We start from the raw sequence: 26,447 nt of genomic DNA, 5'->3' as shown, positions 1-26,447 counted from the left end.
GTTGTAGCTTACTGCCATGGTCGATCGAGATTTCAGGAGCAGGCGAGCTCCGGCTGGTTGAGGAACAGGATGAGAGCATGTGCTTATGATTTGTATTGTCTTCAAAATCATATAGTTTGGGCCATCGTCATCAGCTGATTCATGATACATAAAGAGAACACCGACTAGCAAATAAATACCAAATGGAACCACAGAAGATCCAAACGAGTCCAACCTATACATTAGAAGACAGAGCATGTCTTTTTTTTTGAAAAAAAAAAATCTAAAAGATCTTTAATTTGTCTAAGTAAAACAAATTTCCTTTGTGTTTTAAAGATTCTACTATATTTTATTATTTTGTAGTAATTATATAAATGCTTGGTATGTTGCTCAGATAACTTTGTCTGATTAGACAACAATCCAGAATTCCAGACCTTCAATTTTTAAGTGCATGGCAGATAACTTTGTGTCTAACTAGGCGACAATAATTCAATAACTCAAGAGTCCCAGAAGTCCAGAACCCAGACCCTCATATTCAAGTGCATGGGACGCATTCGCCTGTCACTGTCAGGGCAGCAAGCATGCATGCATAGCAGGTTCAACGGAACCCTAATAAGTTGTCATACATACAGCTACAAGCCTACAAACCAGCACAGGAATTTCACCACAAGGATGGGGTCACTGGCTTCCTTGACGACCGCGATCCTGGGTACTACCTCTGCCTCCGTATATTCACCATCCTAGCTCACTTAGTCACTTCGTCACCTCAACACCGATCCGCTCGGCAACCTGCATCAAGAAGAGCGCACCGGCGAAAAACAGAGGTCAGAATGGAGTCTGTGAACTTCCCTCCCAGAGAACAAAATACTGGGTGGGGTGGGGGACACAACACAAAGCTGCTCTTGACATGCTGCGTTGCTGCAGCTGGTCTTATCCAAACCTAAAGCTACAGATCTGCAGTCCACACCCAAGAACAACGCCGAGAAGCTTCCGTTTCAGGTGGTGGAGATAGGCGACAAATGTCCGCTAATTCTAACATAATTATATCGTGACGTGTCGGTCCATTCTGGACTATTCTTTGCGCAGACAAACGGGGACTGGACCACAAAACCATTTCCCCCGGTGGCGCATGACAGACCTGCCGTACCGCACCAGCAATCAATGCTGCCACCCACAGGACTAACTTCAGTTCAGAGTGAGCGATGGTAGGGTGCGGTCGATTGAGCAACGAAAATCTATGCGACCACACGGAGAAAAAGGAATTGTCGTAGAGTTACACATTTTCTTTCATCTTGACTATGCAGAATCCATTTTTGAAGCAAGCAACTTGGTCTTTCCTTCATTCAGCTCCCACGCAGAAAGAGTAAAGAGTGCAGCAATGCAGCGCAGCGTGTCCACAATTATCCTACTGTCACTAGTCCAATCCAATAATCGGTGATGGCTGCGCTCTGTTGCTGGAATCTATTATCTTGGTGTCAAGATAGACCTCTAAAACGAGGTGTCAAGAAAAAAAAAATAGAAATACCTCCTTGAAAGAGCGAACGTCGCTGCCCCAGAGCCAAGCATCGCAGCCTGCATCTCTCGCTCCCCATATATCATTTCTACGATCGTCGCCAACGTGCACAGCTTCTTCAGGCTTCACGCCCAGTAACTCACAGGCCTTCAAGAATATTATTGGATTCGGCTTCTCTGCTGCAACCTGAGAGTTTACAGAAACAAGAACTTTTCAACACGGAACATTGCTTGGAAACAATGGTATTATGAGATACGAAAATAAAATTATGAACTGAATATCAACATTTTTGTATACAAAAAGAACCATTACATCACTAGGTCATAGTGGCAGAAGGTAATAGTAGATACTACAAACATGACAACATGGAATTGCAAAGAAGTACAGGATTTCTGGCAACTAAGCCATCTGGTTTTAACATGAATAGAAGAAACGACAGGACAAGTAAACAAACCTCTGCAGAGACTGCAACTGCATCAAACCAGTGGTCACATTTCAAGGCCTGCAGGAGTGGCCGTAGACGGGTATCGAAATTGGAGACGACTGCAGTTTTAACGCCAGCTTTCCTCAAAGCTTTAAATACACTTTCGGCATCGGGGTCACAAAGCTTCCAGGCCTAGCAAGCATAATAAGCTTCTCGTCAGTCCAGTTGAAGTCAGAGACAACGAAGAATGTCCATTGCTCACTTCACAGTTAATGTAACCTTTTCTGTCATAAAGTATTGATAGAGTTCCTCAAAGTACTGTGCATCTGAACATCCTGTAGAAGAAGTGACTATGTGCTGCCAAAAGGTTCTCCCATCATCCACATACCTGGTCAATGTTGGTATAGTAACTTAATATCGAAATGGAACAATGATAATATATAAAAAGGCATTCTAGAAAAAAAAAGATAGTCGAGATAAATATCAGGAGTATAAAGTACTACAGAACAACATGGGTAACAATAATAGGGAACACTCGGAACAGGTTCGCGAAGATAACATAAACAATACGAGTAAAAAAATAGCATTATTTGTGGATGGTTTCTGTTTAAAAATACAAGGGTATTGCCATAAGTGATCGCAAAAGAATGAATGAGCACAAGATGAAAAATGAACCCCACGTTTCACAAATCAAGTGTGATTTGTGAATACAACCAATCAACTCCCTAATATCCATAGTACTGGCTTTCGACTTGTCTGTTTAAGCAAGCCTCTCAGTTCAAAGTGCAGCAATGACCTAAATTCGTAGCGCACTGGATTCTTCAAACGATATCTCCTGGCAATTTGAAGAGGGCTCATTTATCGACAAAACAACCTATGTATGTAAGTATATAGTACCAAGTATGGGGAAAAGAAAAGAACATGGAGCCAGATTAAATTGGTGTTGTGGATGCAACTTTAGTGTAGGCTCTGATCACACTATCTATTAGGCAACACAACAAATAAATGTGTTCACGTGAATTATGAGAACATGAAAATATAACATAGAAGTGAAGAAATATACAAAGTGATTTCGTGCACAATAATAAACAAATCAAATCATAACTCCACTCCAATTGTAGAACATAAAAATAATAAGATTAAACAACACTATACTCTTGCTCTAATACGCAAGCATTGACTATGCACCAACCATACAATTTCTTTTGGAAACAAAATAGTTTTGCAGAGCTTGGGCATGGTCGGCAAGCATTTTTGCAGCCACTGGCTGTTGCCTCCCTCACATATCACTGTAGAATCACTGTATAGCTGCAGCCAGCAACAGCGGCTGACCAAAGCAGCCAAAGAGACATACAGATATGGAAGCCTCAGGACGCAGCTTTTTTTGTGAAAATCAACCTTAAAATATGCAGCTCGATACTAAAATAAGCAAGCCAGAAAAATGACAAAGTTGCTGCAATAGCACGCCTCATCTAACCGTGCCACCATGTCTCAATCTTCCTTTTACCAATTTGTCATCAATTGCAGATCTAGGGCTTCTAATAGCAGTTGAACCGAGAGAAGTTATTTTATACAAGTGACAAGGCTGTAGTGTACTAGGAGTCCATTGTAATACCCAGATAATAAGAGTAAAGAGATTAAGTTCTTTATATATATATGGATTTTTATTTGCTCAAGCATATGAGTGCTCATATTTAAAGTGATTAAATTAATTTAGGGAATATGAATAAGCTAAGTATATTATGCTCATTTTTGTGTGATGCATTTGATTGTAAAATTTGAAGATCAAAACTTTATAGAAGTTCAAATTTGAAAGTTGAAAATATGAGATATGAAATTAGAAAAATAAACAAAGAAAAGGAAGCCAGATGGGCCGCTCCTCCACATTTTGGCCCACTACCAGTTCCACGTCTTCAGCCCAGTCTCCTGCATTTGGCGCCGACACGCGAGCCCCGCCCGTCAGCCGCTCCGCGCGCTCCAGCCAATGGAGCCCGGGGCACCGACAGATGGGCCCCTAAAGTCGGTCTCAATAGACATTGCTACTTGAAGTTGTCTCTGGTCGGTGGCCCCCACTAGTTGGACTCATCCTCAAGCTACAAAAATCCACCACGCGTCGTAGCATAACCCGCTTCGCCGGGCGCGCGGAATCCGCGTGTGATTCGATCACCCGTGCGCCGCTTCCCCATATAAACCCGAGCGACCCCTGCGCACGCCACCCATCCTCGTCGTATTTACCCAGCGTAGACCGGAGATTGCGGATCGTGGGTGCCACCACCCGACGGAGACGACGTTCGTCACCGGGAGCTCATGCGGTCGCCGGTAGGTCACCGACGAGTTCCGCGTGGTGCGGGAATCCTTCTCAAGTTTCACCGAGGCACAACAGAGGTCTCGACCGGGAGGAATCGCTCGTCGGCGCACGGGCGCCGCCACGAACTCGTGAATCGCCGTGGGCCGAGCCCCTTCAACGCAACGAGCGCCGAAAAGGTATGCCCTCATGTACACCATTGCCCCAGCTACGTTTTTGCGGGAGCCGGCAGTCGGTATTGTCGCTGGAGGGCGTGGACGAGCGCACCGGCATGGCGTCGTCGTGCAGTCTCTACGCGCCACCGTAGCTATGGCCGGAGAAAAGGGAAACCGACTGGGTCGTTGATCCGGCGACGGGCGGTCGTGATTAGAAGTAGGAAATACCGTTTCGGGTGTGGGGTGGGGAGTGTCCGATCTGGATCAGACGGCTTGGGACAGCCTCGGCTGTTTTAAAATTGAACTGTTGATCCTGTCACGCGCGGGTATGATTGGGTCGCATGTAATTTAAATCCGAGCCATGGGCTGTTGATCGGACGGCTCATATTGAGGATATCTCTTCGCGTGGCAGACTTTATAAAAGAGCCCCTGAACTCTTGTTGAATCAACCCGCAGTCCATGACTGTTATATCAACATTACATACTAGTCCATTTTCTTTAAAATTGAACCCTGGGATTTAGAGTAATATAGTCGCTGTCCCCCAGGATATGAGTTTATATAAGGTAATTCTGAAAAGTCGAAAATTAGTATAAAAGTGAAACCAATAAACTTAGAAAATCGGTATCTAGTTCGCTCCAACTCTGTTTTCCTCCGTTCCAGTTGTGCTAGCTTCATAAAAATATTTACTACGCAGTAACAACATAATCTAAACCAGAGCACATATGTATATAATTAGACAATGTCTAATCTATACTCAGTAGACTAACTCCTTTAATCTAGGTTAATCTGTGCATTAATATGATTTCACTCAAATAATGATTTCTAGTCAAGTAGTGACTTGGATTAAAGTTAAACAAAGTTAGTTATGTCCTTTCCCACCTGATTTATTATCACAGAATATATTTTTACCACCTAAGAATTTTGGAAGGACATATCTTCTTAATCATAACTCCGATTTCCGTGGTTCTTGAACCTACGATCTCGTCTCGACGCGTAGAATCTTATACTGCGTTTTGTTCTCATGTTTGGTGTGATGTTAATTTCTCCTATGCAATGTTTGTTTGTATTGTTACGAGTAGGCGAGCAAGCAACCGAGAAACCCGGTACTCAGCAGGTGAAGAACTCTGAGCAGGAGCTCGCTGAAGGCAAGTTGTGCCCTTAATCACTCTTCATTACCCAATAAGATTCTTGTTAATCATTATGATCTGCATAGGTTAATTTTGATGGGACCAAATAGGTCACCCTAGTTTGGTCTTCTTTATACCTTGTTTACCACTGAACTTTTGCATAGTATATGCTATTGCTCTATGTGGTTTTGGGTGTTAAGATACACATTAATCATGATCATGCTATTTATTGTCAATGAGTTATTTATTGTTCATGATAAGATCATTATTTTAATTGGAACATGGAGCGACCACCCGGGAAAACAGTGCTACCACAAGGGTGGTATGGGACGCTCTTGGCTGACTAATTAGGAAAGCTAGTGGAGGACTACCCTACCTGAAAAGGACAAGGGAGGTAGGGGAGTTGTCGGTATAGGGAGGTTCTCGGGTTGATCACGTTGCGATGGCTTTTCAGACGGGGGATTCCTATATCGCTCTCCTCAGAAACCATAGCGGGTTTTCTGAAGCTATTGAAACTTTGTAAAGACCTCGTAGAACCCTGTCTCGTCTCCTCGGCAGAGATGAATGGGAAATCGCGATCCCTTGGTAAATGGGTAACACGACTTGTGGTTAAAGATGCACAGTGTAAAACTGGTATATCAGCCGTGCTCACGGTCATTAGCGGCTCGGACCCTCACATGAGTAACTTATGAAATTAAACTTAATTTGTCATTTGCATCGCATTGTGGTTCTATTATTAATTTTGATCTCATATTTATTGGGTTGATATTTACTTATACTTAGTAACTGCTAATAAAATTTGACTAACTTATTAAAAGCAATGCTCAGCTATAATCATTATTTGTTGATCAGCCTGACACTATACATGAGTCCCCACCGTAAGTGAGCTCACGCACATTATTCCCCACACTTGTTGAGCGATGAACTTTTATGAGCTCACTCTTGCGATAAAACCCCCCATAGGTGAAGAAAATGTGGTCCAGGAAGAAGACTACTACGAGAAGTTCGACGAGGTCTAGGTGTCGTCTCCCAGTCGACTTGATGGCGTCAAGGAAATAAGATTAGTTTGTTTTATTTATCATCAGTTATTTTGTAAGACATTCTCGTTATGTAATAAAGCTTGTGACATTTATCTCTATACACTTGTCATTGTATGTGTTGTTCTTATTTGGCGCACATATGAGACGCACCCGGGTTTGCCCCTTAAATCTGGGTGTGACATCCGTAATCCCTGTACATATTGAGCACGTGCTAAATGTCATTCTGTGCATATATATGGCACCGTACACCAAAATTTGCATGCAGATTCATATGCCGCCTGATTGGTTGGGTGGGAGTGGGCGGCCACGCTTGCGCGATCCTGGCCAACGGGAAACAGGCTTTTTGGCGTATGAGTGGATGTAGCCAAAGGGCCTCAAATTGATTTGTTTTGCATCCAATCGTGCGAGTGCAACCCACGCTTTCAATGTACAAGCAACCAAACAAACGTTTAGATAAAGTCAATGCACTAAAGACTCATTGTGTCTAGTCAAAATGGTGCGCCCAACCAATCAGATGGATGGAGTTGACAACTTAGAAATTTGGACAAGGCCAGATCAATGGAACAGGAAGAAGAGAAATCTCTATTGTAAGCAAATTGACCTATCAGCTAAAAAGTCTGCATTAGATCACCAAAGACTCGCTGTGTTTAGTCAAAAATAACATGCAGGCAGGAAACGGAGAAGAATGGCACCACAAAATCAAAGGGATTACCATAAATAAACAGATATACAGGTACCAGACCAGATTTGATAAATTGGCAGTAAGTGGCATGTTTATACCTGAGACGTGATCCACCCCATGGTTGCTCGTATGCCCGCCGGTATCTCATCAGGATCTCGTCTTCCGAGTACTTCACTCCATACTTCTCACCAATGCTCTTATACACCTAAACAGAGGGAGCGCACAGTTAATCATTCAGAATAGAAACTTTTACAGACAAATCTGTGTCATAAACCACAGAACCCACATGAAGGCAGTGTAAAGTTCAGGCCCAACAATCCAATCCAAGCTGCGATGATGACAGGAGAACCCATCGTGCTATGCTACCAAAGGACAGCCCAGTGACCACCACCCAGGACTCCACATCGCAGTATGACACTACGCCCGGAGGTAAAGGTCGCTAACGCGGGCAGGCGCGCAGCAGGACTGGGTGAGGGGAATTGGATGTTCTCCTACAGGTAACGGGGCTGACCTGCGCGGTGGGCTGGGCGGGGACGACGAGGGTGCCGACGGCGTCGACGAGGAGGGCGCGGTGCGTGACGTCGCCGTAGATAGACTTGCGGTAGTCGTAGTACTCCCGCGCCGCCGAGAGCTCCCACCCGGCCCCCTCCTCCTCCTCCTCCTTATTCTTTTTGCTCTCCGTCTCCGCCGCGGACGTCGTCCCCAGACGCCGCTGCGGCCACCGCCCTCTCACGAGCTCCGCTGCGCGCGCGCGCGCCCGCGCCGCCGCCGAGCGCAGCGTCGTCGGCGCTGCCATTTCCGCGGCTGCAGGCGGTTGATGGATGGAGCTGGGGAGCCCAGGTCGCGGGGCTTGGCGGGCACCAGGAAATGTGACGAGCAGGCGAGCAGCGGCGCCGGCGCCGGCGTCGGGCTGGAGGTTTCAGATGTGGTGCGCGGCGAGGCGTGGGCGTGGTGGCGTTTGCGGTGGTCTTTCCGTATTGGGTGTGCGGTGTGCCTGGTAGTAGAGTAGTAACGTGCATCAGCATCGCATTGCTTTTCTTCACGTCTTGGGAAGGGTTTTCTTTTTTCTTTCTTTTTCGTTTTTGGACCACAACCACACGACACGGAGCCTTCTGGAAAAACAGCCCATGATTCCGTTTTGGCTGAACGGACGATTTAGCCTGTTGCCTCCCGCGTTCAATCTACGGTGTTCTGTCCATGCTAATGGAGATGGAGTTGTGCGTGGGTGAAAGGGTTCGGTTTTCTTTTCGTACCAAGCAGCAATTGTGGTCTGCTTAGCGTGAAAAAACAATGGAGTTCACTTTTTCCCTTAAACTCAGCATACGATTAAGTCCTCTATCTCTCTCGTGTAGAAACGTTTTTTTACTGCAGTGTGGTCTGTGACATTTTAATTTCAATGTACGGTACTTTTGTACTAGTAATTAAACTGCAGCTACACCTTAATGCTGCAGCGAACACCTTAATTCTGAACATACCGGCCTCGGGCGAATGGTGCTGATCGATGAAGCTTTATCGGTCTTTTCCTGCTGCAGAGAGCGGGGCACGTGACGCTAGTGGTCGAAGAGGCGCGCTGCTGGTTCTCGCCTTCTCGGAGCGCTACCAAACGCTCCCAAATAAACGCCATAGACCTGCATTAATTTATTCAGGCTGTTTCATAATCTGAATTGATTCCCTAACATGCATGCGTCCGGTTATTTTAGAAAAAACTGAATAAACCTGTCTGCACGAAGGATATAGAGAGAATGCTAGTAGTAGTAGGCACTATTACTCTATAAATAAGCAAGCATTTGACCTTGACCCGCACCAGGACTGGACTAGTCGTGAGACTCGTGGCGCGAAGGCAATGCAGCAGTTCCTCGCACAAACCGGCGGCAGCAGCAGCAGCGCGGCGACGTCACCGCCGGCGTCGCCGCAGCCGCGTCTCAGGCAGCAGGCGCCTAGGAAGGAAAGGGACCCGCAGAACAAGGAGAAGGAGGCGCCGCCGCCCATGGCCGACGAGCACCAAGACCTCACCAGGGCCTTCGCGGGTACGGTACATTGTTATCATTAGTTACACTTGTGTATACGTTGGCCATGCGCGGATGGGTTCCTTTCCTCTGGCACGACGTTGGGAAATGAAGACACGCTCGATCCACACCACACTACAATGGATTATTGGATGGATGAAGGTCTGGGCGGGCTGGGCGTGGACGAGACGGCGCTGGTGTCCGCGCTGGGGCGGTGGCGGCGGGAGCCGGAGAAGCGGGCGCAGTTCCGGCGCGGCTTCCCGGGCTTCTTCTCGTCGAGCGCCGGCGCCGGGATCGAGCGGTGCGAGGACGAGTACCTGCTGCACCTCAAGGCGGAGTTCGCGCGCTTCAAGGACGCGGCGGTGCTGTGGGCGATGCACCCGTGGGAGCGCGACGCGCGCTGGGCGCACCACGTGCTGCACAAGGCGCACCCGCCGCACATCCTCGTCGAGGTCGCCTGCACGCGCACCGCCGACGACCTGCTCGGCGCCCGCCGCGCGTACCAGGCGCTCTACCACCGCTCGCTCGAGGAGGACGTCGCGTACCGCGTCAGGGACGCCAACGCCAGTGTACGCGCTGCTTCTCTCCTTCTCCGTCTGTCTTCTTTCTGGTTCTGGGCTGTGACTGTGAGGGCTGGCACCTGGCCGTGCTAGAGCGAGACTAAACACGTACGTACGTATACGTATTGCAGCTGCTGTTGGGGCTGGTAAGCGCGTACCGGTACGAGGGCGCGCGCGTGAACGAGGACCTCGCCACTGAGGAAGCCAAGGCGCTGGCCGCCGCTGTTAGGGCCGCGCCGGCGGCGGCGACCAAGCTAGTGCAGAACGAGCAGGTGGTGCGGGTGCTGGTTACCAGAAGCAAGCCCCAGCTCGGGGCCACCTTCAGGGTCTACATGGAGCTGCACGGCAAGCCGCTTGAAGAGGTTGTCAGAAACAAACATGACAGTTCCGGATACATAATAATAGGCAGTAGTAGTGGTAAATCCAAACTCCTCCACGCTCTGATTCCTTTGTTATTGGCTCTACGACCGATCAGGAACTGCCCGCCGAGCCGTGCCTGCGAGAGGCCGTCAGGTGCTTGGACTCGCCGCCCAAGTACTTCAGCGAGGTGATCCACAGGGCGTTCAGCGACGACGCGGACAGGCAGGCCAAGGCGGCGCTCACCCGCGTCCTCGTGTCCCGCGCCGACACGGACATGGAGGATATCAAGGACGCCTACACCAGGCAGTACGGGACAAAGCTCGCCGACGCCGTGGCCAAGAACACCCATGGCCACTACAAGGAAGCGCTGCTCGCCATCATCGGCAAGTGAAAGGAACCCAGGGTGTCGTGTGGCCACATGAATAATAACACGTTCTTTCAAATGAAACAGTTAAATAAGATTGTACCCATCTCTGCGGAATAGATAAAAGAAGAGCATTCTGTTGTCATGTTATGACTTATGAACTAGTATGGGATATGGAACAACCATTGGAATTGGAATTGCAAGTGGAACAAGGCCAAAGGGTACAATGCTCGCACACATGTAGATGTAGCCCATCGACGCAAACCATTCGGTGCAACAGCCAATCCAAATCAACATGCCTAGCAATGCAAGAATTGTCAACGGAGGGCTCGATGGATACTGCATCCACCCAATCTGCCCCCTTCCGATATGCTTCATCCAGCTCTGCTAAAATCTACAGAACATCTTGTGGGCATGAAAGAACCATCCTTCCGACATAGAGTTCCAGGTATCCGTGTCAAAATCTTTATCCAAAATGCAACACACGACGTCCAGTTGCTCACTGCTCTAGAGGCGTGGCAAACGGCTCGATGAGAATGGAAGCAAGCAGTTATACATCCACTTCAACCGTGAAACGACAATCATCTTATCTGGCATTCCCATGTCGAGCTTCGACAGATCAAAAATATCTTGTCTCAAGCTGTGTCACAAACAGTTTCCTACACATCAGATCCAGAGTAACCGGGAAGGGAGGTGGGCTTTGAGAAGAGAGACTGACCTTAACCATTCGCCTGTTTCTTTTGCGTGTGACTCAACAGCTTTGCAGAGTCTATCAAGCGTGTAAAGTACTAAGCCAAACTTGCACCGTGCCTCTTCCTCCTATAAAGTAACACACTCAAGGAGTTATTGCATATATGATCATGTCATATAATTCCAAGACCTTACTAATAAAGGTGATTTTGGTTGTAAATGGTGAGAGAGATTAATTTTGAAGGCCAAGTAGTGCCTAGGAAGGACACATTTAGGTATTTAGGATCAATGTTACAGAAAGACTGGATATTGATATGTTAGCCATAGAATCAAAATAGGTTGGAGGAAGCGGCATCAAGTATCTGGCGTTCTATATGACAAGAGGGTACCACAAAAGCTAAAAAGCAAGCTTTATAGGACGACGGTTAAGTCTGCTATGTCGTATGGTGTTGAGTGTTAGTCTAAAAAAGATGACATGTATAGCAGATAAGTGTTGCAAAAATGCATCCATTGCATTGAATCTGTGACCATACAAGAAGATATTGAGTCTAGAATGGTGATGTATGTGATATATTAGGGATATATGTGATAGGTTAGGGGTACCAACTAATTGAGGTAAAGCTTGTCCAACATCGGTCGAGATGGTTTGGACTTGGACATGTCCAACGGAGACCTACAGAGGCACCAGTTCGTAGTGGGGTCCTAAGGCGCGGTAGCAATAAAAAGAGATGAAGAGAAAGACCAGAGGCACCAGTGTGTAGTGTGATCCTAAGGCGCGATAGCAATAAGAGAGAGAGAAAGACCAAAGTTGACATAAAAAGAGGCAGTAAAAGGAGACTGGAAACGACAAGATATACCCAAAGATTTAGCCTTGAATAGTTATCCATGTGTTGGTGTGGCCTGTGGGTTCTATTGGGTTTTTAATTCTAGCATTACCCCAACTTGCTAAGATAAAAGGTTTTTCTGTTGTTGTATAGGGTGAGAGAAGCTCAAAGATAAGACCAAAAGTGCTAGAGAAGCATAAGAAAGGTGATCACAAGCAGCAGAAGTATATTAAACAATACTTGGAAACGAAATATATTAAACTCACAAGCAAGAATGCTAGAGCGAACAAATTTCATATATAGTTGAAATTACCATTCCATTATCCCTGTAATGTTGAAACTCCATAAGCCTTCTCTCTACATCAACAAGAAGCAGCCTCCGTTGACATCGTGCAATATTACCTCTTCCCTCAGCACCATGGTCCTGTGGAACGAGCAGATGTTTAGTTAGCCTACCATAATGTCCTTTGTAGTTTCTACTTTCTACTTTCCATATTCATTTGCATGCAACATAACCGACAAACTAAGTAACACCGATAGATTGAACTTTGAAGAGAAAGACGTCATGATGCAGTGTACCCACAACTACTGCAGATAGACCAGAAAGAAGAAATTGTGCACAAGGAAATGTTTCTTTGATGGTTTATATACATACACGCTGAACCCATGCTCGCAGTAACACAAGCAACAGAAGTGAAAGACCAAAAGCAGGAAGCGCTGCAAGAACAGCAAAGTTTATAGCATTTGCCCTTAGAATCTGATCCATTTCCAGTAGTCCCCTGTGTAAAACTACTTTTATCAATAACAATGAACAATAGACGAGACAAAGCATATCTTTAGAGTTTATCAAAATTCAGATGGTGATTAGTTTAACTTACGATTCAAGGTCCAGTTTAAGCTTTTGAATCTGAAATTTTCAAAAATGAAGGTCAGTAAAACACTCCGTTTCAATGATTGTACCCAGAAAACAGGAAAACAGGAAAGAACCTGAATAAGCATAGCACGGGCTAATTCTCCACTGAACAGGTTTTGAATTGGGTGTATCAATTCCTTCTCGTATCTGCACAGTGCACATATATAAATAGAAATACAGTTGATGAGTTCAGTGCTACAAAGAAAACGATCAAAAGAGACTAGTGAAAATAAATGCAGTCCCATACTTTTGCCACGAAACTGGTTAATAAAATATGAACTATATGTTCACCTCTGAACAAAAGGAAACTACCAAAGTTAAAGCAGTAAAAGTCATCATTCATACTAGAGTAACTTGCATATCAGCCGGTTCACAAAGCAGTTGAAATAGACAAGTGACATACTAATTAGAGCATCTCCAAGAGACTAGCTAAATGGCTTGTCAAGCTAAATTTTAGCTACTTAATAGCAAAATAGCTCTCCAACAAACTAGTCATTTAACTTGCCAAGCTATCCGGCTCTCTAAACTGACTGCCTCACTAGCCAAATTTGGCTAGCAACTCTCGCTAGTCAAACTAACTTGCATGTTGGAGAGTCTGTTGGAATGAGATGTTATATATAGAGTTCAATATTTATGGGGAGATAAATAAATAGTCAAATAGAGAGTCAAAAACAAAGAGTCTCTTGGAGATGCTCTTAGTCATACAATCATGAATCATGCTAGTTAGTCATAAGAAGTGACATTATTGGACTAGAATTTCACTGTACCAATTCCTTGGATCATTGAAGCAATGTTTTCAAGTCGTCCGATTGGTCGTGATTAGTCATGATTAGTCGATTAATCATTTAAGTCGGTTTGGACCAATCGCGATTAATCGCTAAGTCATCCGACTAATAGTGATTAATCGCGATTAATCGTCCAAGTCAGTCAGCCAGAACGACCAGCAAGTCGTCCGACTTGAAAACATTGCATCGAAGCAATTGCATACAAACTGACAAGGGCTACTAGTTTACTGAAACATCTAGCACTACCAGTGAGTTAGCATAAACTCAAAGTTGGGAGTTTCCTGAGGTTTTTAAGTACAATTTAATGTTGGATAAGTGTCTATTGCATTGACTTCTTTTCTACTATTCGATGTTCACAACTGGGGTCAAATCCATTCCAAATGGATGGACTACAGTTCATAGTTATTGAGGCGGTTACAGCTACTGCAACGGGTGTCCAGTTTGTCAAACAACTGTTGGTATAGTTGAATAGCTTTACCTCTTTGTGAGAGTCTCCAACATCGCCTGCACTGGTAAATCTTCCAGCAACTTTTGACCCTCTGTTTGCTCACAAAAGGCAACTAACATCCTAAACATGAATGATGTAAATATCAGGGTTAAACAGTGCAAAATATACTTTATGAGACAAAATATCAAGGAGCTTGCAGGCGAAAGACAAAAACACATCATATGAACCCAGATAGGTAAACTTAGCCTGAAACTGTTACATTCATACATGTAACTGATCAAGAGCGTCTCACAACAACATATAACACCAATTAAAGAGGAAAATTACCTAATAATCATTTTCATTATAGAACTGTTAATAATACAATAGGTGCATACAGTGCTTACTAATTGTCATTTTCTCCACTGTATTTGCTTATAGGACATGTATGTTTGGTACTGTTTGGATTATTGTCCGTATCTGTGTAATTGGGCCTTGACCCACCTCTATTAATATATAATCATATATATACACATGCCTACCCTGATTTAGGGTTAGGGTTCTCCACCTCTATCATGGTGTCAAGCCTCCTCTCTATTCTTTTCTCCCTCCGCTAGCTGTCAGGCTTTCTTCCCTCCCGTCGGCGCCCCCTCCCTGCCAGCCATGGTCGTCCCCGACAGCCACCCCCTCCCCCACTAAAGGTGCTGGAAGGTCAAGTAACCATCATTATCACTAGAAATTAGAGAGAGATATGATGGATAACCTGCGCAATGAATCTTCAGTTAGTTGGACCTCTTGCTTTTCCATTACACCTTTATCTCTTTGCTTGAATGTCTCGAAAAGCTCATCTCTAATGGAAATGATCTAATGAGCGACAAATACAGAACAAACAGTCATGATTCATGAATTTGAGCACAGTAGTAAAACTAACTTCAAAACTATAAAACTCAATTTTAACTTCAATTAGGAGTGATGAGTTCTCAGCTAAAATGGATGGGCTTGCAGCAGTAGTCTCCAAATTCAATGATTCACACAAAGTTTGAATATACAAAAAAAAATTATACCATTACAACAGTCCACAGTTTACATCAACTCTTCGATTAAGTTTGTTTGTATGCGCAAATTCACCTTTAAGGAACACAAGAATTCGTTGGCGAACCATCTTATATCATAGTGACAAAAGAATACAGTTAATCTATATCTAGTATTAAAGTACGTAAACTTATTTTGTCCCTCTCTTCATAAGTTTGTCGCCTACTCCCATCCCTCTTGGCCTGTCACTCTCCCTGTCCGTCCATCCCTTGGTCAATATGCCATCGATTACAGTTTGGAGCTACAAAACCTTTGTTGGTGTCGCACCACTCATGTTGTGGCTTGGCCACCCGAGCTCGTGCACGTCACGACTCAGCACACATGTGGCATTTTATCTTTATTAACTTCACAACAGGTGCACACAACAGCCATCCATTTAAGCTCAGTCAATTTCTCAAACAGGATTAATCCTTATGGGCCTTAGGTTGTTGAAGTTGGAACACGGCCAATAAAATCAGACAACAATAGCTGGCTAATTATCATTGGCATGGGCTGGTCCAGATGACCGCGCAACAAGTTGCATGTCCTGTCGCAACACACAAGCATGCTTGCTAAATGATAATGAGCTAGCTAAGGCCAAGCTAACTCTGTCCAATGCTCTGCGTTTGAATTTTGAAATAAAATATTTCCAGTAACAGGCTAATAAGGCCAAGCTTCCTACTGTATCTCACATAGCTTTTCGTATATATATGATGTATAAACAATCAGAAATGCCTATTCTGGTCTTCACCACTAAATCATGCATTTACTTCAGTGACATACGCTAGCATACTGAAAAATTAAAAATAAACTATAGAAGTGTCAAGTGTGTATTTATAAAAATATCTTATTGGTTTCTCAGCATGTCCATCAGAAAAGCCTATTCTGGTCTTCACCACTAAATCATGCCATTTACTTCAGTGACTTGCGCTGGCATACAGAAAAATACAAAAATAAACAATATAAGTGTGTATTTACAAAAATATCTTACTGGTTTCTCAACATGTTCATCCCAAAATCCAGCCACAGACTCCTTAGCATCTCGAATCCAATTGTCGATATCAGGGCTTCCCATCAAACTGCTATGGCGTAAAAGCCACAGAGAACACACAGAGAGACCTACTGCTCCACATGTATAGGGTAACCAATATATGGTCAATTTGTTTGGTCTTTTATGGCTTGAGAGCTACAATTAAAGAGCAACAGGTAGTTAATAAACACCTTGCTTTAAATATATCCATAAGGAACACACACATATATAAGTACAAAGCGCTACAAGATTTCGGGGGAGGGGGGGCTATAGCAGTCAATTTAGTGATCAAACCAAAGTTATTTCTAGCAAGTACTACAGAATAAACTTGTACGCAAACTCTATTCTCCGCTTAATTGAAAGGCAGAGCTCCTGTTAGTTTCTTTTTAAAAAAAGTACTACAGAATAAAAAAGACAAAAGAACATAAGGGAAAAGTTCATAAAATTGTACTGGTATTCTAATAATGAGATGCAACTATACAAATTCGGCCCGGAAACATCATCAGCTTATCTATGTGGTAAGTTTTGATGTCTCAACACTTGTCCAATGTGGTTGCTTATAGCTTTTACTTCGATCCTACTGATAATTCTAATCAGCAAAATCATTGGTTGTTGTATGCATGTATATGTATATTATTTACAGGCAGCCTAAACAGGTAGCATCAAAACTTTGTTAGTATAACTATATATCAAATACAATGAATTGCACCCTTAATGTATTTCATCAACAACAAAGGTCACTAGTCTTGAAGACTTGAACATAAGAGGTTGAAACCAGAAATGACACATGTGTGGTTGTCTTAGCCTCTTAGGAAGATAGAGATGCTTACCTGAGAGGACAGAAAACTATCTAGCTTCTGAAGGTTTTGATAGATTAAACTTGTACCATCTGTTGCCAAGGCCTCTGTCCATTCTGAACTCTCTACATCAACTTCTGGTAATTTCCCAAACAGTTCATGCAAGTTTCCATCATCTATAAATAGTTCATCTTGACCCTGAAATCATTTGGTTAAAAACAAAAAAGAAGTCCATCTGAAAATACCAGAATGTATCAAACATTACATTGCATACCTCACAAGCATTTCTAAGTGATACCTCCAACTTGGAGAATGTGGTATTCAAAACAATGAATAATGTATGTAGCGATTTATCTGAGTTTTCAGTTAATCCTTCCCTGCATTTATCAACTTCAGAATGAACCTACAGAGGACACAAGCTAGAGGTTAAATAATGTATTGTTATATGCTTGTAACACGAAGCTTTATTGTCCAGGATGAAACTGTGAGTTTGATTTTTCACCAGAGTAGTGCATCAGTTATGTTTGAACTTTGAAAGTAGCCAAAAAGTTAACATTGAAAATACTTAAGATAAACCTTACTCTCCTAGACAATCTGAGAGGGAATTGCAGTTATAGGATTATTACTATGGTTATAATACTTACAGTTGATAAACTGAAGAAAACGAACCTCTGCAAGAAAAGCGGCCAAGCAGTGTTGCATACTTGTCAGGGCAGCGAGTTTTGTTGACACCATATCAGATGCAGAATGCAAAATGTATTGGACAGGGCGTCCATTGCTCCCGAGTCTAGTGAGTGTTTGATATGTTGCATCAACAAAGGCCCTTGGACCTCTCTCAAATATCATAAAGTACACTTTCTGAGAATTTGTTCCCTGAGAAACGTATCACAGGTAAAATAGTAAATAACACAAAGAATAAAATACATCTCTTTAATAAAAGTTTAAATGTGCCAAAAGTATAGGTTAAATTTATACCTCAGCCTTGGCCTGCCAAAATAGTAAGCTTTTGTGAATACTGTGCAAATTAGTCAGGGTGTGTTGCACAACATCATCTAAGATCACAAAGGCTTTGGGCATCTCACCAGCAATCCTACAAGGAATAAACAGTCCGCAAGAACTTCAAATAATACTGTTTCAGAATTATCAATGTCATTCACATAATATATTATACCATAGGTCCATAACATTAGCAACACAAATAGGTCAACGAAACATTAGCTAAAGGAGAACTCTGGGTTGACCTTTGTTGCTTTTACTGAGCTGTGTCTAAAAAAACATGCCAAGTTCAATGAATCCCACATCTTATAATTGCCCCCAAACTTGCACAGGTTCCTCAATCTAGTATAAAGACACACGCAAAGCAAAATCCAAAACAAGCACACGAGCGACATTGTTCGAACGAAAGTTCGCAATCGCACTTCCTAACTGATCACTACGGTGACACTTCGAAATCCTAGTACGCAGGTGACTACTGTACTCTAGCCTCTAGGAACCAGCATACGAAGCTCAAGCGCAAGCCAATCGTAACAGGGAATCTCACCGAGCAGAGTGCGCGGCCACCGGGCGGAGAGGGAGAGGTAGAGCGGAGCGCCTGCGGCGGCGGGGCCGGCTGTTGCCGAAGTAGCGGAGCTGGAGGTCGGAGACGCCAGCAAGGAAGCTGGAGGAGTCCGGGAGGGGAGGGAAGCGCGCGACGAGGGATCTCCATACGCGCACGGGCGCCTCGAGCGCCGCGGCTGCGAGGCTCGACGCATCGGAGGGCTCGCCGGAGCTAGGGTTCTGCGGTGGCGATGTCGCCATCGGGGTCGGGAATTCGTGTGGCGGTACTAGTGGGTTTCGGGTTTGAAATTTTTCCTTGGGTTTAAGCTTACATTTTGGTTGCTGTTGATTCAACGAGAAATTTAGCAAAACAGGTCGCTGTAAGTTGCTGCTCGGTGAAATACACCGCTTCTCGCGTAGGTCGTAAAAATGGATCGCTCGAGCACGCGCGTACGCCAAAAGAGGTCATTGTTGCTTTTGGCGTACCTGGCAGGTGGGCACGTGTTGCTCCCTGCCGATTTTGCCCTTACGGCCGTTCACAACACCGTCTTCTCCCTCCATTAACCGAGCAACGCTTCGTTCACTCTCTGCTGCTCTTCTGGCTCTGGAACGCTCTCCTCGCGCTCTCAGTGTCCGCTGCCGCCGATCTGCACGTCCTCTCTGTGTCTGACCTGGCCGACGACGGCGACGACTACCCCCACTCCTCCTCCTCTGCAGGTGATCTCCCCCCTTCCCTCTTCCCCTGTTTGCTGCCATATCCCCTACCCTTTGTAACCTTTACGTACCCAGGCGAATGTGCGGCAGCCGGCAGTGAGTGGGTTCATCCAGGGGGTCGTGCAAGCCATTGGAGGAGAACTGCGAAGACGTCTGCCACTCCTCCCCTTTGCAGGTAACTTTTGCCCACCCCTCTGTCGCGGTGCTCAATCCGGGCGGCTCCCAAGTTCTATCGCCGCCGCGGCAGCGCCATATATTCAAAATATGTTTGACCATTATGTGTAATAATTTGTGCTAACACTAGATATAGGTGGTGACAATTTCGTGCTCGCATCATGGATGATAATGATGATGACACCATGTCTATTGACTGGAATAACTTTATTATTGAGAATGCTGAAAATGAGGATAATTGGGAGACGGGTGATATGTTTAGAATCTGTGATGAGGATGAGATGTATGCGTTCTTAGGACTTGGAGATGAGGATGAGGAGATGAATCGAACCCATCCGGAACCAAGCAACTTTGCATCTCATTTTACATCGGAAAGTAATAGTTTTGATCCAAGCGATGTAGATGTTGCCATGCCAGTTGATGATGAAAATCCAGAAATGGTCAATATATTGCACGATGTTGACCACCCTGATCTGAAGTTGGGTACTCTCTATCCATCGATGAAAGATTTTAGGCTAGCTGTGAGGCAATATGCTATAAATGAGGAGTTTGAGCTTGGCATAACAAAGTCGGATAGAAATAGATATAGAGTGTACTGCAAAGGGAATGATTGCACATGCCCTTGGAAACTGAATGGTTCTACAAGGCCGGATTCTAGTGTTATGGTACTAACCTTTTTTCTGTTTCTCTCCAATTGTATATTTTTGTTCACAAAAGTTGGTGTTACTTACATCTTTTTTTGTTTTGTAGGTTATCGTCCTAGTGAATGAGCATAAATGTGCTTCAAGCAGCCGGATTAGTTATGGGAATGTCAATCAAGCATGGGTAGCACAGAAGGCCTTGCCTTTACTAAGAAATGAGCCTTCACTTGGTGCTAAGGCTTTGCAAAAGAGGTTACAAGACACATACAACTGTAGGGTCAGTTATGATGTGACATGGAAAGGAATGCAAGAAGCTCTAAAAGAGATGTATGGCAATTGGGATGATAGTTTCAGTATGTTGTACAGGTGGAAGGAAGAAGTTTTGATAAAAGCCCCTCATAGTGTGGTGGAGATAGACACCCAAGTTGTAGATGAAAAGGTCTACTTTCATAGATTTTTCTGTGCACTTGAGCCTTGTATAGAAGGGTTTCGTGCTGCGTGTAGGCCTTACCTTAGTGTGGATTCAACTGCACTCAATGGTAGATGGAATGGTCACCTAGCAGTTGCAACAGCGTTAGATGGACACAATTGGATGTACCCGGTTGCGTTCGGGTTCATGGATTCTGAGAGCAAGGATAATTGGGTCTGGTTCATGACACAGCTTCGAAGGGCCATAGGGAATATGGAGAAACGAGCTATTTGTACTGATGCCGGCAAGGGTTTGATGACTGTTGTGGAAGTAGTTTTCCCACAAGCTGATAAGAGAGAATGTTTCAGACATCTGATGCAAAATTTCATCAAAAGATTCCATGGAAGTAGTTACAGAGGAATGTATCCTGCTGCAAGAGCATATAGACAAGCTGAATTTGATAGACATATTGGGCCCATTTTGCATTCTGACCCTGAAGTGATTGCCTGGCTAAATAGAGATCACAAGTTCAAGTGGATGAGGAGTACTTTTGATCCAGATATCAAATGCGACTACATCAACAACAATTTAGCAGAGTGTTTCAACAACTGGGTCAAAGACCACAAAGACCTGCCAGTAGTTCAACTAGCAGACAAGATTAGAGAGCTTATTATGGTCCTATGGGAGAAAAGGAGGAGAATTGGTGGCAAACTTTGTGGAACTATCTTGCCAGCTATAGTACATCAATTGAATATAAGCTCTAGGGGACTTGGTCATTTAAAAGTTGTAAATGCTGGAAATGGTCATGCTGAGGTTTTTGATAATAGCCCCAAACAAGAAAGACATATTGTTGATCTAGGAGCGCAAGAGTGCTCATGTCTGGAGTGGCAGCACACTGGGAAGCCTTGTGACCATGCCATAGTTGTCATCACTAGTTTTAGAAGTGAAAGGATCGAAAACTATTTGCATGATTTTTATTCAGTACAAAAGTTTAGAGAAGCATACTGTAGAGTCATCTATCCTATAAGGGATCGTTCACAGTGGCCTCAAGTTGATATGGACCATGTTGTAAAAGGACCTTTAGCAAAACGAGGTGTTGGTAGGCAAAGGAAATTACGAATGAAAGGTTGTCTGGAAGGTGGGACTAAACCTAAGACAACCAATAAAGAAGGTGGTAGGCAAATTAAAAGAGGCCCTATACGATGCAAAAAATGTGGAGAGCTTGGTCACAGACAAACAAGTTATAAGTGTCCACTAAACGGTACCAAAAAAGAAATAGGAAACAGAGGAGTCGCAAATATGCAGGTGCAAATGAACCTTCACAGACCGACATTCAGTCTACATATGTGTCGGGTACCGTAATTAGGGGTACCACCAACACTCCTAAACACGGCTGGTAACCACCATCAGCACGAACCGCAAAGGCTGATGGGCGCGGTTCAGGTCAAGGCCTCGTCTACCAAGGGACGCGATCTCGCCTCGCCCGAGCCCAGCCTCGGGCGGGAACAGTAGTCCCGGACGAATTCACGCCTCGCCCGAGGGCCTCCTCAAGCGACGGGCGCACCCTCGACTCGCCCGAAGCCCAGCTCGGGCAGGCTTCGTTGCGAAGCAACCTTGGCCAAATCGCCTCACCAACCGACCGTATCGCAGGCGCATTTAATGCGAGGATCGCCTGACACCTTATCCTGACACATGTGCCTCAGTCGGCAAGGTCGAAGTGACCGCAGTCACTTCGCCCTTTCACTGACCGACCTGACAGGAAAACAGCGCCGCTCGCCCCGCTCCGACTGTTGTGCCACCCGCCTGGGTGAGGCTGACAACAGCTAAGTTCAGCCTCAGGCGCAACAGGAAGCTCTGCCTCGCCCGACCTTGGGCCTCGGCCTAAGGAGGAGGTCTCCGCCTCGCCCGACCCTAGGGCTCGGCCCCCACCTCGGCCTCGGAAGGTGGTCTCAGCCTCGCCCGACCCCAGGGCTTGGCCTCAACCTCGGCCTCGGAAGGTGGTCTCCGCCTCGCCCGACCCCAGGGCTCGGCCTCAACCTTGACCTCGGGAGGAATCGCGTCCTCGCCCGACCCCGGCCTCGGCCTCAGGAGGAGTCTCCGCCTCGCCCGACCTTGGGCTCGGACCGACCACGCCACGGGGGATACATCATTACCCTACCCCTAGCTAGCTCAGGCTACGGGGGAACAAGACCGGCGTCCCATCCAGGCTCGCCCCGGTAACAAGTAATGATGGCTCCCCGCGTGCGTCCATGACGACGGTGGTTCTCAGCCCCCTACGGAAGCAAGGAGACGTCAGCAAGATCCCAGCAGCCCCGACAGCTGTGCTTCTACAGGGCTCAAGCGCTCCTCCAACGGCCACGATACCGCGTACACAGAGCTCTAGCACCTCCCCGACAGCCACGTTGGCATGTACACAGGGCTCATGCACCTCTCTGCCGGACACGTTAGCGCATAGCTACACCCCCATTGTACACCTGGACCCTCTCCTTGCATCTATAAAAGGAAGGTCCAGGGCCTTCATGCGAGAGGGTCGCGCAGGAGAACGGGCTTACGAACAGGCTCACTCTCTCTCTCTCTCTCTCAAGCGAACGCTTGTAACCCCTACTACGAGCACACCCCCCTGGCGCGGGGTAACACGAGCCGCGTTTTCCCCCTTGTGTTCCATCTCGCGCCAACCCATCTGGGCTGGGACACGCAGCGACGAATTTACTCGTCGGTCCAGGGACCCCCCGGGGTCAAAACGCCGACAGTTGGCGCGCCAGGTAGGGGCCTGCTACGTGTTAACGAACAACTTCCCGTTGAGTTCCAGATGGGTAGTCTCCAGCAACCTCTTCAGCCCGGGACGCTGCTCCGCTTCGAGAGTCTCGAGTTCATGTCCCTCGACGGTGGCTACGACATGGTACTCCTCCCCCCGCAGCGCGACAGCGACCACGACGGCCGTCAGCTCGCCAGGCTGCGGTGGACACGACGACGTCTTCCCCCCGCGGCGGAAGAGCAGCATTCGGGTTTGTCCCGCCGCCTTCCTCGCCGTAGGAGGAAGAGGCGGGGCAATCGTGGCCAGGCAGGAGGCGGCACCTCGTCGGCTGTCGAGCGAGTTGACGACGCCGGCACCCCAACGGGGGACATGTCGGGCGTTGTCCTCGCGCCTGAGATAACGACGAGTGTCGTTTCCCCGCAACGTGCCAACCCCAAGCGGACAGATGACGCCAGCACACTCGCGAAGGACTTGATGAGCGTTAGCCTCGTACCTGAGATAACGGTGCAGTCCGTCCCTGACGCGACTTCTTCACCGTCCATCGATCAAGAGGTACCGTCCGTTTTCCACCCTGTGCCTTTTAGATTCAGCTTCGATCCACCAAGCGACCCCGCTTCGGTGAGCGCTTTCGTAAAGGCGTATCCTAACCTTCTGGGTACCATATGTGGTCATCTTGGGACCGACTGACGGCCGTCTCGACCTACGGCCCCCCGGGTTCCGAGGAAGAGGACGGTCCGGACTCCGGTTGGGATTTCTCCGGGCTCGGTAATCCTAGTGCCATGCGAGACTTCATGACCGCATGTGACTACTGCCTCTCTGATTGCTCTGATGATGGCCACAGCCTTAACAACGAAGGTTGTGACCCAAGTCGCGAATGTTTCCACGTCGATCTAGGGGGTCGCGACGAAGGCAACCACCTTGGTATGCCGGAGGATGACGATCCCCCTAGGCCTGCACCTCGCGTTGACATCCTGCGGAAGCTAGCTGTGGTCCTAGTCCCTGCGGGGGGTCAGGACACACAACTCGAGCAAATCCGCGAGATGCAGGCCAAGCTCGACGAGGAAGCAGGGCAACTTGTGCAGCTTCGGCAAAACATTAAGCAGGAGTGGGCAGGCCGAGCACTCGCCGGAGAAGCGCGTCATCAGGCCCGGGACGTCCAGTGTCGTATCGTTGACAATGCCAGGGCAAGGCTGCCCTTGGCCTCCAGCGGGGTCGGCCAGAATCTGGTTGCAGCGGCGATACTACTCCGAGCGATGCCGGAGCCATCCACCACCGAGGGACGGCGTATCCAGGGAGAACTCAAGAATCTCCTGGAGGATGCCGTGGTCCGACGGGCCGAAAGCTCTGCCTCCCGAAGGCAAGGGTGCCCCCTGGAGCATCACACAACAACTTCCCGACTCATGCGGGAGGCCTCGGTCCACATCGGGCGCACGCAGGACGAGACGCCTGCAGCCCCAGGTCGCCTCGGCAATGAGCACCACCGCCGCGATCGTCGAGCCCGCCTCGACGAGAAGGTGCGCCGAGGCTACCACCCCAGGCGCGGGGGACGCTACGACAGTGAGGAGGATCGGAGCCCCTTGCCCGAACCACCAGGTCTGCAAGCCTTCAGCCGGGCCATACGACGGGCGCCGTTCCCGACCCGGTTCCGAGCCCCGACTACCATCACCAAGTACTCGGGGGAAACAAGGCCGGAGCTGTAGCTTGCGGACTACCGGCTGGCCTGCCAGCTGGGTGGAACGGACGATGACAACCTCATCATCTGCAACCTTCCCCTGTTCCTCTCCGACGTCGTCCGGGCCTGGCTGGAGCATCTGCCTCCTGCGCAGATCTCTAACTGGGACGACCTGATCAAGGCCTTCACTGGAAACTTCCAGGGCACGTACGTGCGCCCTGGGAACTCCTAGGATCTCCGAAGCTGCCGCCAGCAGCTAGGGGAATCCCTGTAAGAGTACATCCGGCGGTTTTCGAAGCAGCGCACCGAGCTGCCCAACATCACCGACTCGGATGTCATCGAGGCATTTCTTGCTGGCACCACTTGCCGCGACCTGGTGAGCAAACTAGGCCGCAAGACTCCCACCAAGGCGAGCGAGTTGATGGACATCACCACCAAGTTCGCCTCTGGTCAAGAGGCGGTCGAAGCCATCTTTCAGAAGGACAAGCAGCCTCAGGGACGCCAGCAGGAAGACGTCCCCGAGGCGTCTGCCCAGCGTGGCGCGAAGAAGAAGGCGAAAAAGAAGTCGCAAGCGAAGCGCGACGCCGCCGACGCAGATCTTGTCGCTGCCGCCGAGCATAGGAACCCTTGGAAGCCTCCCGGAGGGGCCAACCTGTTTGACAAGATGCTCAAGGAGTCGTGCCCCTATCACCAGGGTCCCGTCAAGCACACCCTTGAGGAATATGTCATGCTTCAGTGCTACTTCCATAAGGCCGGGCCCCCGGCGGAAGGTGGCAAAGGCCAAGACAACGATAAGAAGGAGGGCGACAATGAAGAGGAGTTCCCCGAGGTCCACAACTGTTTCATGATCTACGGTGGGCAAGTGGCGAACGCCTCGGCTCGGCACCGCAAGCAAGAGCATCGGGAGGTCTGTTCGGTAAAGGTGGCGACACCAGTCTACCTAGACTGGTCCGACAAGCCCATCACCTTCGACCAAGCCGACCACCCCGACTGCGTGCCAAGCACAGGAAAGTACCCGCTCGTTGTCAACCCCGTCATCGGCAACACCAGGCTCACCAAGGTCCTCATGGACGGAGGCAGCAGCCTCAACATCATCTATGTCGAGATCCTCGGGCTCTTGGAGATCGATCTGTCCACGATCCGGGCCGGTGCGGCACCCTTTCACGAGATCATCCCCGGGAAGCGCGTCCTGCCCCTTGGACAACTCGATCTGCCCGTCTGCTTTGGAACTCCCTCCAACTTCCGAAAGGAAACCCTCACGTTTGAGGTGGTCGGGTTCTGAGGGACCTACCACGCGGTGCTGGGGAGACCATGCTACACCAAGTTCATGGCCGTCCCCAACTACACCTACCTCAAGCTCAAGATGTCGGGCCCCAACAGGGTCATCACCGTCGGATCCACGTATCGACACGCGTACGAATGCGACGTGGAGTGCGTGGAGTACGCTGAGGCCCTCGCCGAGTCCGAGGCCCTCATCGCCGACCTAGAGTGCC

At 47.4% G+C, this 26,447-nt stretch overlaps 3 protein-coding genes across 4 annotated transcripts; 1 reads left to right on the top strand and 2 right to left on the bottom strand.

Moving 5' to 3' along the window:
- Positions 1–301: 301 nt before the first annotated feature.
- On the bottom strand, positions 302–8,298 carry LOC100283175 (rhythmically expressed protein). Its single transcript, NM_001156077.3, has 6 exons — positions 7,738–8,298; positions 7,325–7,431; positions 2,196–2,304; positions 1,947–2,108; positions 1,505–1,678; positions 302–768 (listed from the first exon to the last, which is right to left on the bottom strand). The coding sequence occupies exons 1-6, from the start codon at positions 8,020–8,022 to the stop codon at positions 733–735; spliced, it is 873 nt and encodes a 290-aa protein (NP_001149549.1). The 5' UTR covers positions 8,023–8,298; the 3' UTR covers positions 302–732.
- Positions 8,299–8,991: 693 nt separating this feature from the next.
- Positions 8,992–10,671, top strand: LOC101027188 (annexin-like protein RJ4). 2 transcript variants are annotated; one of them, XM_008649621.4, is made up of 4 exons: positions 8,992–9,253; positions 9,395–9,801; positions 9,924–10,154; positions 10,268–10,661. In XM_008649621.4, the coding sequence occupies exons 1-4, from the start codon at positions 9,070–9,072 to the stop codon at positions 10,541–10,543; spliced, it is 1,098 nt and encodes a 365-aa protein (XP_008647843.1). In that variant the 5' UTR covers positions 8,992–9,069; the 3' UTR covers positions 10,544–10,661.
- Positions 10,658–19,003, bottom strand: LOC100277863 (uncharacterized). Its single transcript, NM_001151319.1, has 14 exons — positions 18,594–19,003; positions 18,029–18,143; positions 17,723–17,926; positions 17,328–17,456; positions 17,087–17,251; positions 16,218–16,412; positions 14,919–15,019; positions 14,207–14,296; positions 13,018–13,090; positions 12,909–12,937; positions 12,686–12,809; positions 12,344–12,454; positions 11,235–11,335; positions 10,658–11,156 (listed from the first exon to the last, which is right to left on the bottom strand). The coding sequence occupies exons 1-14, from the start codon at positions 18,848–18,850 to the stop codon at positions 11,024–11,026; spliced, it is 1,827 nt and encodes a 608-aa protein (NP_001144791.1). The 5' UTR covers positions 18,851–19,003; the 3' UTR covers positions 10,658–11,023.
- Positions 19,004–26,447: the final 7,444 nt, after the last annotated feature.

This window comes from Zea mays, chromosome 1 (assembly GCF_902167145.1).
Source record: "Zea mays cultivar B73 chromosome 1, Zm-B73-REFERENCE-NAM-5.0, whole genome shotgun sequence".
NCBI classification, from domain to species: Eukaryota; Viridiplantae; Streptophyta; class Magnoliopsida; order Poales; family Poaceae; genus Zea; species Zea mays.
The sequence above is the reverse complement of the archived record's forward strand: the minus strand, read 5'-3'. Positions and strand labels throughout refer to the sequence as shown.